This window comes from Amblyraja radiata, chromosome 35 (assembly GCF_010909765.2).
Source record: "Amblyraja radiata isolate CabotCenter1 chromosome 35, sAmbRad1.1.pri, whole genome shotgun sequence".
NCBI lineage: Eukaryota > Metazoa > Chordata > Chondrichthyes > Rajiformes > Rajidae > Amblyraja > Amblyraja radiata.
This window is the reverse complement of record NC_045990.1, coordinates 3,673,108-3,687,265: the sequence shown is the minus strand read 5'-3', so window position 1 is coordinate 3,687,265 and position 14,158 is coordinate 3,673,108. Positions and strand designations below refer to the sequence as shown.

Here is a 14,158-nt window from a genome sequence, read left to right as displayed (position 1 = left end):
TCCAGCCCCACTGTGTAGAAAACTGCTGATTTCAACTTGCAACTAGAGTCTTGGATGATATTCTAACTAAGCTACATATGTAAGTTTTACAACCACTTTTTGCTCTTTATTGCAAAGTGTTAAGTTCATAAGTGATAGGAGCTTTTTCTCACACAGAGTGGTGAGTCTGTGGAATTCTCTGCCTCAGAGGGCGGTGGAGGCAGGTTCTCTGGATGCTTTCAAGAGCTAGATAGAGCTCTTAAAAATAGCGGAGTCAAGGTATAAGGGGAGAAGGCAGGAACGGGTTAACTGATTGGGGATGATCAGCCATGAAGGGCCAAATGGCCTACTCCTGCACCTATTGTCTGTTGAGCAGAATTGAGCATTCGGCCCATCAAGTCTAATCCCCCATTCAATAATGGCTGATCTATCTCTCCCTCTTAACCCTATTCTCCTGACTCCCCCCCCCCCCCCCAGACACCCATACTAATCAAGAATCTATCTATCGCTGCCTTTAAAATATCAATTGACTTGGCCTCCACAGCCTTCTGTGCCAATGAATTCCACAGATTCACCACCCTCTGACTAAATAAATTCCTCCTCATCTCCTTCTTAAAGGAACGTCCTTTTATTCTGAGGCTATGACCACTGGTCCTAGACTCTCCCACTGGTGGAAACATTCTCTCCACATCCATCATAACATACAGATAAACTGTTAAGATAAACATGCAACTGCTGATTGATAACATTTTATTAAAAATTGGAACATAATTAAGTTCTTCAAATCCACAATTATCACAGTTGAAATAATGGTTAGAATTATACATTTACTTCAACATATTTAGGTCATTCATAGTCTAGGATAATCTGAAATTTGATTCATTCCTAGGCAGAGTCATAGCCTGAGCTGAAGCAGAATTTACAGCATTGCATATCAAAGCTGCTACCGATTCCATGCCACATTGAGAAGCTGCAGTGCAATAGTGGCAGCATCTTCTCCATATAAACAGTGACAGGTAGGATCAATCCCACTCTTCCCTCTCTAACCTCATACATTGCCACCAGGAATGATTTGGAAGTTAAAGTGCTGCCAGTACGACATAACCTAAATTCTCAATGTTATATAAATACTATATTCTCACTTACAGATTTGCTGTGGTCATTGACTGAACAACATTGTATCACTGAGAATATTGTCTTTCTATTGTGCAGGAAAATGAATTGTTCAGTCCTAGACCACGGTCAGGGTTAACTGTAAGTGCTTCCCTCTCAAAGGAGAAACTCAATTGCTAGTGAGCTAAGATGAAGTGGGAGGTGGAGCGGTGGCGGGGTTGGAGGATGAAGACTAACATTTTCCAGAGGGAAGCAGCAGCTTGGTTGCTCTGCATGCAGACCTGTTGCATATTGCAAATGTGGATCATGGTTAAAGCTAGTCATTCTCACTCATTGCCCAAACTCATACGGAAAAGTGAACTCTGGTAGAAATACTAAAAGGTGTCTCATCCAAATTAGCAAAGATTGGAACTCCAAGGGTGTAAATGGATTGAATAAAGGGAATTATGAGCTACGATGAAAAAAAACATCAGTATTATTATGTAGGAAGTCTTTTTCAAAGAATTTAATAATGAATATCAGGCTTTTGTTTTATTTTTCCACCTCTAATAGAGTAGCCTGGCAAAAAATTCAAAGGGCATCATCTTTTCCTGAAATACAAAATGGTACTTTTATAAATTCAATGCTTTAATATGTGAAATATATTTGGAAGACAATTTGTACAGTTATGATCTACTCTATAGAGCGGAGCTTAAAATATGTGATCGGATTTTCATGGGTGAGCCAAGGTTTAGTTCATTTACTCATCAGTGCAAGTAAAACTGGGAGTAACTCAGTGGGACAGACAGCATCTCTGGGGGAAAGGAATAGGTGACGTTTCAGGTCGAGACCCTTCTTCAGGTTGAGAGTCAGGGGAAAAGAGAAACGAGAGATAAAGCCGGTGATGTAGAGAGATATAGAACACACGTATGAAAGATATGCAAAAAAGGAATGATGATGAAGGAAACGGTCCATGGTTGGCTGTGGGCTAGCTGTTAACAAGTTATACAGACAATGAAACTCAACGGGACGACAATTAAATTAGTACAATGTGCAGGGGAGGGACGGAGAGAGTGGGGATGCAAGGGTTACTTGAAGTTAGAGTAAGCAATATTGATCCTACTGGGTTGTAAGCTGTCCAAGCGAAATATGCTGTGCTGATGCTGTCTGGACAAACTTATCCTAGGGTGTCAAAGCACTATGAGTATAGCTGCCATAGTCCAACCAGACTGAACCAAACCGTGGTATGTTGGAGCACAGGAAAACAAAGAGCTATGCAGTAAAAGTGTTCAACATTTATGATCCTAATTGAGCAACTTTACATGTTACAAAATCAGGACAGAATTGCAAAGCTTCCTGTGATGTAAAACGGCATAAGTTGGAATGTTATGTTGCTATTTTATCTAACTAATTTGCAGCTTGGGTTGGTAGAGTCTTTGTGTTGATGTTACCTTTAAAATAATTTGATTGAAAATTGGAATATGAATTAGGAGCAGGAACAGGCCATTTGGCCCGCCAGCTTGTTCCACCATTTATTAACACCAAATTGTGGCATTAACTCCAGTCCTATCTACTCATGGTAATATTTCACCTCCCTCCTTATCAATAAACTATCACGTTATTCCCTTTATCATGTATCTGTACACTGTAAATAGCTTGATTGTAATCATGTATTGTTTTTCAGCTAACTGGTTAGCATGCACAAAAGCTTTTTGCTGAATCTCAGTACACGTGACAATAAACTAAATTCAGTCTATATTTCAATATAAATATTCAAACATTTTCTTCTAGTGACCTCTGAGGAACAATTCCAAAGATTCAAAACACTCTGAGGAGAAAAAATGACAATATTAACATTTGTGTCTTAAGTGGGTGACCCTTTCTTTTTAACTGGTTACACCCAATTCTCCAACAGCAGCAAACATCCTCACCACATCCTACATACCCTTCAAGATCTCATGTTTCAATGGAGTCTGTTCTTACTCTTAAACTTAAACATTATGAGTTCAGCCAGTTTTAACTGTCCCTCATAGGAAGGACTGTCTATTTCGGGTTATTAGTCAAGTAAACTTTCTCCAAATTGCTTCCAATAAATGAAATTCCTTCTGTAAAGATAGAGCTATACTCTACAGTTGATGTCTCCCCAATACTTTATGTTCTTTTGTATACATCCCCATTGCAATAAACCATAAATCTTGTTCGTTTTCCTAATCACTTGCATGCTATCAGGTACACTAGCCTTTTGGAAATCACACCTGATGGACATCACGATCTTTCTGTATCTTAGGCACTCACGCCATTCAGATTGTAAACATTTTTTCCAACCAAATGGACAGTTTCGTATTTCCCACTTTATACCCCATTTGCCAAACATGTATTTATACACTGTGACTGGCTCAATTGTAATCATGTATTGTCTTTCTGCTGACTGGATTAGCACGCAACAAAAAGCTTTTCACTGTACCTCAGTGCACGTGACAACATTAATAAACTAAACTAATATTTGCCCACTTGTTTAACCTTCATATCCTTTGGGAGTTTTCTCATGCCCTCATCACAGATTACTTTCCTGTCGATCCTTGTGGCATCAGCAAAATTAGCAACCGTTTTTCTCTCTGCAATCACAAGTCATGTACATGGATTGAAAAGATTAAGACCCAGTATCGGTCCATGCAGTACTCGACTGTTCGATTAATTACATCTTCGAACCGTTTTGATTTTAAGAGATTTAAAAAAAAATACACGCGCGCGATTAGTAATTTCTCATCACTTTCCATATAAATTCCACGAGAAATGTTCCTCCAGGCGCGGAACACCGTCCATTCATTTAATTGTAATCAGTGCAATTTTGCATTCGCGAATCCTGCCCTGGGCGTTTGAGAAGACCGTGCGGAGACTAAACGTGTAGGAAGGAACTGCAGATGCTGGTTTTCCGAAGAAGGATCTTAAGGTCATAAGTGATGGGAGCAGAATTGGGCCATTCGGCCCATCAAGTCTACTCCGCTATTCAATCATGGCTGATCGATCTATCTCCCTCCTAACCCCATCTCGACCGGAAACGTCACCCATCCCTTCTCTCCAGAGATACTGCCTGTCCCGCTGAGTTACTCCAGCATTTTGTGTCTATCTAAGGTAGACTAGAGCGTGATGGTGTCAGACCAGCGAGATCCTGGTGGGAGACTGCGGTCCGTTACCGGAGCTGAGGGTGGTGTGGAGCAGCTCGTGTCTATGCATGGAGGACCTGTCCTGCTGGGTGCTGCTACACTCGGAGATGATCACCCCGCAACAGCGAGGCTGCTCCCCGACTTTGGTCAGGCATAGCAGGCGCACAATGGTCTGGCGCATGTCCCTGTTGGTCAGGGTGTAAATGACGGGATTCAAGGCGGAGTTGCACATGGCCAGTCCTAGGCAATAATCGGCCAAGTTACTAATCAAAGAGCTCCTCGCAGTTGAGGCGACGTCCAGTAGCAGCACGATAAAGAGCGGTAGCCAGCAGCCAATAAAAGTGCCGACCACGATGGTGAGAGTCTTCAGCAACGCCTGAGATTTCTGGCACTTCTTGGACATGGTCGTTCTGGAAGTGCCTATGGGGAGACTGTTAGTCTTGACCTTAAGGTAGATGCGGACGTACAGTATCACGATGGCACATAGGACAAAGATAAAGATCAGGATGCACACCAGGATGTATTTCTTAGAGTAGAGCGGCAGCATGGTGGAGCAAACGCGCAGGTTCCCAATGCAGTTCCAACCCAAGATTGGGAGGCTCCCGAGGAAGAACGAGAATATCCAGTCGGCGCCCACGAAGAGCCGAGTGCGCCACTTCTTGTCCGTGTTGTGCAGTTGCATCCTCACCATCGTGACATGCCTCTCCACCGCGATGGCCAGCAGGCTGAAGACCGAGGCGGTGAGGGTGATGAAAACGCCGCTCTCCCTCAGGAACCACCACAGCGGCGTCAGCTTGATCGTGTTGGCACCGGACAGCAGGATGTTGACCAAATAGGTCACCCCCGCCAGCAGGTCGGACATTGTCAGGTTGGCGAGCAAGTAAAACATGGGCGTGTGGAACTTGCTGTTCTTCCGGATGGCGATGAAGACCAGCAGGTTCTCCAAGATTGTAAACACAGAGACTATCAAAAATATCACCGCGTGGACCCTCAGACCTGCCTTGTATCTGCCGGGGGTCAGCTTCCCGGTGGCATTATAATGCAGGCTCACAGTCTCATTGTTGCAATAGTCCCCGAAGTTCAGTCTCCATCTTTCACCCAACCCCAAGTTCATCCTGACCGATGTTCCCCTCTAGTTTAAAAAAAAAATCGCTCCCCAGCTCGGTATCGGCGAGAAATTAATGCATGAAGTCGATGCTGGCAATTAAGTGGCTACCGCCTAGCAGGTCGATATCACAGTTTTGCAATCAATGAAGTTCTGGGAGAGAGACTGGCGTGACAGAAGCTCCGGTTAGGATCCAAACAAGGAGAAGGATTCGCAGCCAGCCGGGAAATCTACAAACAAACGCCCATGCACTCTGCACCAATATTGTAGTCCACTTTCAGGGAGTACACAAAATTCAGCAGTGGTCTCCGGTTCCAAATTCACCAGAGATCATAGATGGCGCAATTCTAATGGAGAAAGGAAAACAAAAATCCTCATTTAGTCCCTTAAATACACGTTTTCACTCTTTGAAGGTAGACAAAAATGCTGGAGAAACTCAGCGGGTGAGGCAGCAACTTTGAAGGCGTTTTCATTTTAAATGCATGTGTTGCCACTTGCCAGTAAATATTTTGACTTAAAACTCTTAGGAGGGAAAGTGGGTGAAAGGGTTGAGAAGTGACTGCACTAAGTCTGAAGAAGGGTCTCGACCCGAAAAGTCACCCATTCCTTCTCTCCAGAGACGCTGCCTGTCCCGCCGAGTTACTCCAACATTTTGTGTCTATATTGAGGTGCATGTTGTGATAGGAATGAAATATAGGGGTCTTCTGGGCTCACTATTCTAAAAGAGAAAATCAGACGGTGAATTCTGGTGAAAAAAAGCTGGAGTAACTCAGCGGGCCAGGCACCGTCTCTGACTCTGGATAGGCGACGTTTTGGATTGGGACGTTTATGGGTCTATCTTTGGTGTAAACCAGCTGCATATGCGGTTCCTTCCTACACATTAAAGTGAGAGACAGTAAGGCACTGCCTGAAGCATGAATCGGCGCACACTTACTGTTGGGGATGGACTAGCAGCAGTGGGCTGCGCAGTCGGGACGCTGGGTGGGCGGCAGCTCACTCGGATGCCCTGTAGAGATGTTACTACACACAGCTGGCGAAGGTTATAGTATGCCGATCACAATCAGATCATATTATGTTGGGGCGGGCCAGTGGGAGGGTTCAAAACTTCTCTCGTGATTGGCAGTAAACACAGGCGATAGCTCAGCCAGCAAAAAATGACAAGTCACCTGGAGTGAGACACAAAATGCTGGAGTAACTCAGCGGGACAGGCAGCATCTCCGAAGAGAAGGAATGGATGACATTTCGGGTCGAGACCCTTCTTCGGACAGTCAGTGGAGAGCGAGACTAGAGATATGGAAGGAGGCAAAGAACCTGAAGAAGGGTCTCGACCCGAAACGTCACCCATTTCTTCTCTCCAGAGATGCTGCCTGTCCCGCTGAGTTAGTCAAGCTTTTTGTGTCTACCTTCGGTGCAAACTAGCATCTGCAGTTCCTTCCTACACAAGTAGAGGAAGGCTCTTATTAAAAATAATGATTAGAACTAGGAGGGGAGAGAGGCAGAGAAAACTGAGAGATGTAACAGTTCAAGAAGGAATGAACAAATTCCAAATTTGGAATTATTTCAGTAACAGATCATGGACTGGACAAAAGTCACCCGAAGTACCAAGACTCCCGAACGCCGTATAAATATAGACAGGTAGTAAATATCACACGGTGGTGGCACTTGGTCACCAGGGTAACGTGAAAAAGCGTGGAGGTACTTTTTAAAATCTTAACCGCACATAATCTAGTTACTGATGTTTCTCGGTGCTTTAAGAAAGTTACGAATACTATTAACAGTCTATTTTTTAATGTTCAGATTGTCACCAAACAATAAACCAATTCCATTTCCAATCATAATAGTGAACCACGACTTATGTTTTTATGCATTTGTCAGCATACATTTTCTTTAAAACACTTTAGAAGTCTCGAGAGTCAAGAGTTTTTGATCATCATCTGTGGTGAGAGTTTAAATAAGCTGTTATTTTACGTTAAACAAACCAATGTCTTCGGTTTCTACATTTTAACTTTTTTTTCAAATTGTGTTGAACTACTTGGATCTGCTATACTCACAATAAACGCAAAAACCCAGCTGTTCATTTGAGATAGAATTCACTTCCTTTAATGGAAACTTGTTTCATATGGGGTTAGGACACGGAAATAGGTTCCTTCAGCCCAACTCATCCTTATCAACCATCTATCTGCTGGAGAAACTCGGTGGGTGCAGCAGCATCTATGGAGCGAAGGAAATAGGCAACGTTTCGGCTCGAAACGTTGCCTATTTCCTTCGCTCCATAGATGCTGCTGCACCTGCTGAGTTTCTCCAGCATTTTTGGGTACCTTCGATTTTCAAGCATCTGCAGTTCCTTCTTAAACACATGATATCTATCTGAGCTAGTTCCCTTTGTCTGTGTTTAGCCATATCCCCCAAAACCTTCCCTATCCATGTACCTATTCAAGTGTATTTTAAAAGTCATAATTGTACCTCCCTCTAAAAACTTCCTCTGCTAACCCATTCTACATCCCCACCAGCCTCTTGTGACAATGTTGTCCCTTTCCCTTTAAATTTCCCCCCTCTCACTTTAGCCCAGAATGTAAATTTGGCTGGCATGGACAAGGCAGGCAGAAGAGTGTTTCTGTGCTGTAGAGTATTTGGACTCTATAACTTTAAATCCAAAAACAGTTGTTCTAGGTAATTTGAAGTAAATACAAAATGTTGATAAAGATAAGGTCTAGCAAAATTTTCAGAGAAGGAAACAGTTAATAAAATTGACACGTATTGCTTGATCTGCCAAATGTTTTGAAATCTTTTCTGTTTTTATTTTTGTTTAAGTAGTTATACAGTATCTAAATGCTTGCCAATGCAAAGTCTTTGGCCAAAGTACACAAGTGACTTAGAATTTACTCAGCCATCACTTCAATGACACAGCATGTAAAGCTACCTACACACATGTTCACACATGCTTATTGCTACATTATTGAACTCTTAGTTGTTGCTGAAATAAACTATTGTCACGCAGTGTCTGTACAAGTTGCACAAACAGAGGAAATAGTTACAAATCCTGACAAAACTTAAAGAACAAATAAAGATGCCATTTAACTCTACAGTTAGTTTAGTTTGTTGTCACCTGTTCTGAGGTACAGTGAAAAGCTTTTGTTGCGTGCTATCCAGTCAGCGGGAAGACACCACATGATTACATTCGAGACATTTACAGTGCATAGATACATGATCAGGGAATAACGTTTAGTGCAAGGTAAAGCCAGTAAAGTTTGATCAAAGGTAGTCTTAAACCCCCTGATACACACATTTATTGTACACATTGTGGCAAACACATTTTAATAGTTCAAATCTTGATATGTTTTACAGACTAATCTGGACAACAAATTTAGCGTAGTAAATTCCAAAACACACATTTAACCATTCAGAACAGATTTAAGTGACATGTGGCCCATTACGGCTTAATTCTACTCCAAATTGTTTCAAGATTTTTTGGTTAGAATGGTATTCTCCCTAAATTGCAAAATCCAATCATATTATTGGATCTAGAGCCCATTTCTTCCCTCTTTTTCCCAGCGATTTAAACTTCCCGATGGGAAAAGTGTCATGTGCTCTTCCTTTCAACCAATTCAGCTGAGGTTAGCATGTTGATATGTGACGAATGGATGGTTGAAATCTGCAGATAGACACAAAATGCTGGAGTAAATCAGCGAGACAGGCAGCATCTCTGGAGAGAAGGAATGGGTGACATTTCAGGTCGAGACAACAATAATCTCAACTAATCAGTAATGTTTATAGATTATATCCGATTGATTTCAGCAGCAAACAGTCGCAACACTATTTCCTCAGATGGTTATATGTGGGCAGGTGCTATAGACCTGCATTGGAAGGTAGACGCTCCCGCCCCCTTGAGTCTCCTGCGACGGCGCTGGTGCCAAACTGTAATGGCCCTGCTGTTCCTTTGGATCAATCAGCTACGTGGAGAGGGGGGACGTGCTGCATGGGCAACAGACTGTCCTCCATATGACATTACCCAGGCTTGCATCCAACCACACATCACCTGCAAACTAGGATGCATCACCCATGGTCTGTCATGACCGAGGGGGGCCTACTATAATATCAATCTGCACTGCTTCTCTCCACTCAGCATTGAACAGGGATGTTTCCCTCCACGACTGTCAGGTTTGTTCTTCCATCTCATCCAACTAATCCCATTTCTCTTCACTTTCTCATGCAACTGTAGGTGCATCGACTGGGTCTCTTCATCTCTTTCAAGATCCAGGGTCCCAAAAGGTCCCTCAAGCTGAAGAAGCAGTTCATTTGGGTTTCTTCCAGTTTTAGGGTACTTTGTTCATTGCTCACCATGCGGTTTCTTTGACGTTGAAGAGGTGAAGCCAATGATCGACACAAAAGTCTGGAGTAATTCAGTGGGTCAGACAGCATCTCTGGAGAAAAGGAATAGGTGACGTTTTGGGTCGAGACCCTTCTTCAGACTGAGAAGTAATGGGGGAAAGTGAAATGATAGATATAGATGGTAATATAGAGAGAAATAGAACAAATGAATGAAAGATATGCAAAAAAGTAATGATAATAAAGGAAAGGGGCATTGTTAGTTGTGTGTTAGGTGAGAATGACTACAGACAATGAGACTCAACAATGGGAATGGGATGGGGAGAGAGGGAATTCAAGGGTTACTTGAAGTTAGAGAAATTAATATTCATACCATTGGGTTATAATCCTCTATTGGGTGATCACTTTGCAGAACACATCCAATCAGTTTACAAGGGTTACCTCATGCTTCCAGTTGCCTGTCATTTTAATTCTCTATCCAAAGCTAACATTGACCTCTCTGTCTTGCTCTTCTACATGTTCAGTGAAGCTGAACTTAAGTTCAAGGAACAGTGTCTCATCTTCTGTCTAGGCATAACACAGCTCTTGTGACAATAACAAATTCATCAATTTTAGATAACCAGCTTTTCCTGTTTATTCATCACTAGCCAGTTTTTTCACTAGTGCATCTGCTTGTTACATTAACTCAGTTTCTCTCTTTCTGCAGTGGTACCTGATTTGCTGAGTATTTCTAGCATTCTCTTTTATTTCAGATTCCCAGCAACTGCTGTGTTTGCATTTCAAAGTTCAATTATTCCTTTACTTTCTTTCCACTGTCTTTCTCTTTCATCTTTCTCTTTCCAGACAGATCAACGATGATTAATAAACATACATGAATTTCTCTTTGGTGGCATCAACTGTGTCTATCACCTGGGCAACCTTGATCTCCACCCTATTATAGACACCCCCTTTGTTTTCTCCATGTCTTCTCTGCTCTGCAACTTAGAACTCACTTTTTTTCCCCTCATTTTCTCCAGTGCTACTAAAAGATCATCGATCTGAAATGTTGATATTGGTTCCAGAGATGCTGCCTGACTACTGAGTAAATCCATCATTTTCGGTTTTATTAAAATAATGCAGTATTAGAAAACCACTGAGACCTTCTCTCTCTCTCATGGGGATTTATTGTTCAACCTTTCCCAGATTAGATTCATCAACATTGATTTCAGTCATAAGGGTTCTTTGAATAGAGTACGTGGGGTGGTTGCAGGAATTGACTTTGGGATCTTGACTGATGCCTGGAGCCAAATACCTGTATTCTCCTATTACTTGCCAGGTGTTTATTCCACCCCACCTATTTAGCAACTTTCTCTCCCTTACTACAATGAGTCTGAAGAAGGGTCCCAACCCAAAATGACGTTGATCCATGTCTTCCAGAGATGCTACCTGACCTGTAAAGTTACTCCTGCACTTTAAGTCTCTTATTGTAAACCAGCATTCACAGATGCTTGTGTTTCTATGGCATCTTCGGCTCAATGGTGCTGACATTGCACCAAATAGTTTGGATTAATTGTACTTTGTAATCTCTCGAACTATTTAATACCAAGACTGAACTTGAATTGCAGATTGGTTGCCTTGGTGCAATTGTTTGAGAAAAAGAAAAATATGAGACAGCCTCTCAATCCAAATGCTGATTTAGGTCACATTTAAACTATACTTGTACAAGCTTAGATTAATTTAGATTAGTTAGTTTATTGTCATGTGTACTGAGATGCAGTTAAAAGCTTTTGTGCGTGCTAACCAGTCAACGGAAAGACTATACATGATTACAATTGAGCCATCCACAATGTAGAGATACATGATAAAGGGAATAGCGTTCAGCGCAAGATAACGTCCAGTGAAGTCCAATTTAAAGATAACATGAGGGTCTCCGGTGAGGTGGATAGTAGCTCAGGACTGCTCTCTAGTTGTTGACAGGATGGTTCTATTGCAGTTTATCTCCATTGCAAGTAACTGACTACAAGCTTACATTTCACAGTTCCTTTGATTTTTCTGACTTCCTACCTGTTTTTACTTGTCTTTCACCAAATTCTTTACCATATCAGATTTTAGCATTTTTTAAAAGCCTCTGCATATTCTCAATTCTTCTATTTATAAACGAACAGTAATAACAAAGAGTGTTTGATTTTATGAGAAGAAATGTTTTTTCATTCATTTTAAACAGAATTCCAATAAAGGAAAAGATACAATCAATAAACCACCCTATCAATATGTCTCTATACCAAACAGTATAATTTTTTTAAACAGTAAAATTATTAAAATATTTCATTAAATTTTGTGTTGCCATTTATCTAAAATGTTGTACACAATCTAATCAGATCTTTCTTAGTGAACCTAAAGCAAATATATTAACAGAAATATATATTTTACAGTGTGGAGCTAATATTATTTGCGTGTATTCTTGAAGCCTCAAGTAATTTCTATAATTTACACAGAAAACATTTATGAATAGTGTTGTTCTACAATTAATACAGAACAATGGCCCTGACCCTGCAGAGACTGGCACATAACATATGGTCTTATTGTTAATACAAATCAATTTAGAATGAAACTCCATTAGTCTATTTCAATTTGTTCTTCTTTGAGCTGCCGGTGAATTAGAATGGCACCTTAATGTTTTATTCAGATTGCGAGAAGATTTTGATGGAAAGTAATCTGTATAATTAGTAATATATTCATTGACAGGTCCTGGTACTGTTCAATATGCTAACATATAGACTGATCATCCCTCATAGTGAGTTCTAAACCTTGCCTATTTTTGTGGATGGCATCGCCTAGTCCAGTGTGAGCATTTGGTTGCAACAATAGAGCACAGTCAGGAAATGACTGCATCTCTTAAGCATTGTAGTCGTAGGAAAACAGCACTGCTAGTGTGGGAACACTTCAACTGTGATTTCTGGGCTGGTCAGCAACTGAAACTTTGTGATAAGAGTGAAAAATAACCATCGACCGAAAAATCTTCTTTTGTAATGAAATGAATATTGAATTTCCTTATACTTTGCTGCTGATGTGATATTTTAGACTCAGCTGCGAATTCAACTTGTGGCCCATCTATATTGTATGTTCTCTTGGCTGAGTATAGTAAAGGGCAGGGGAAAAACAATGAAACTTGCAAGATTAATTGGTAAAATGAAAATTACAATTTTTGATAGATTAAGAAAGATAATGCAAAATGAATTCAGAATGAGTGTGAAATGCTAATATAGCAACTTGAATTTGTCCTGATGTATCAGTGCACTGAATATGTAGAATGTGTACATATTGGAGTATTATGCCAACAAAACTATTGGTTGTGCGTATATTTACCCTGAATTTCTTCTTGTTTCTAACTTCTTCATTTTAATTTCTATTGTCTAGAATCAAATCTTTTATCCACTGTGAATAATTTGTTGGATTGCTTTGGAGTTTAGGGTTAAAGGAGAAAACAAGAAAAAACCAATCTAACTTCCCCAATTTAGATTCATGGACCAACATATAACATTTCAATGAAATTATGTTCTTAGGTTGCAAAGGCTGGCATGCCAGTATACTTTGAAAGGGAATTATCAATTCACTGTGTACTTACAGACTATGCACTCTTTCATTAATTTTTTCAAATTACAGTAAAGTTCATATCTTGTGCGGACTTGCCTAAATCACACCTGCTTCATACTGAAGACAGAATGATTGCTATATGAATGTGGTGCAGGCTTGAAGGGCCAAATGGCTTCCTCCTGCACCTATTTTCTATGTTAATTGTTTGGTGGTAATAATAGTATGTCTTGTAATCCCAAACAGATTGCTTTCACTGCTCAAGCTATCTGCTTAGTAAAATGGTGACTGCAATGTTTTGGTTCATATTGCAAATTTATCAGTTAGTGCTGTGAAATAATGAAAATAACTTGCATGAATATATCATCTTCGAAAACCATAGGATGTCTCAAAGTGCTTCATGGTGTTTGGCTCTGGAAATGTTCAGGAGCAGTGTATTGCAAGATACAACAAACAGCAATGAACCAAATATCTGAGATCATTTCTTCTCATGATGTATTTTGAAATGTTGAGCTTGGACTGGCATTTTTAATGTAGACCAGTGGTATGGTATATTTATGCCCATTGAGAGGATAGTTGCAGTCTCATTTTAATATCAAAATTGAACTAACATTTCTCAATATTGCTTTAAAATGTCAGCCTACATTGGATGGTCAAGTCTCTGCAACATGGCTGAAATCATGAATCACTTAGCTAATGGGATGGGAATGCTATTCTGAGCTAAGACAGAAATTTATTTTTAATAATTCATCAGCAATTGACTGCACATCCCCTTATTACCAGTTACGTTTGCACTTTCATAGCCATGCTTGATCAGCAAAGGTCACTAAAACCAGAAGGGTCTCGACCCGAAACGTCACCTATTCCTTCGCTACATAGATGCTGCCTCACCCGCTGAGTTTCTCCAGCATTTTAGTCTACC

The 14,158-nt window shown here is 40.8% G+C and overlaps 1 protein-coding gene across 1 annotated transcript; it reads right to left on the bottom strand.

Annotated features, from left to right (window-relative positions):
- Positions 1 to 4,092: 4,092 nt before the first annotated feature.
- Positions 4,093 to 12,750, bottom strand: LOC116991899 (sphingosine 1-phosphate receptor 1-like). Its single transcript, XM_033050877.1, has 2 exons — positions 12,746 to 12,750; positions 4,093 to 5,367 (listed from the first exon to the last, which is right to left on the bottom strand). The coding sequence occupies exon 2, from the start codon at positions 5,347 to 5,349 to the stop codon at positions 4,225 to 4,227; it is 1,125 nt and encodes a 374-aa protein (XP_032906768.1). The 5' UTR covers positions 5,350 to 5,367; positions 12,746 to 12,750; the 3' UTR covers positions 4,093 to 4,224.
- Positions 12,751 to 14,158: the final 1,408 nt, after the last annotated feature.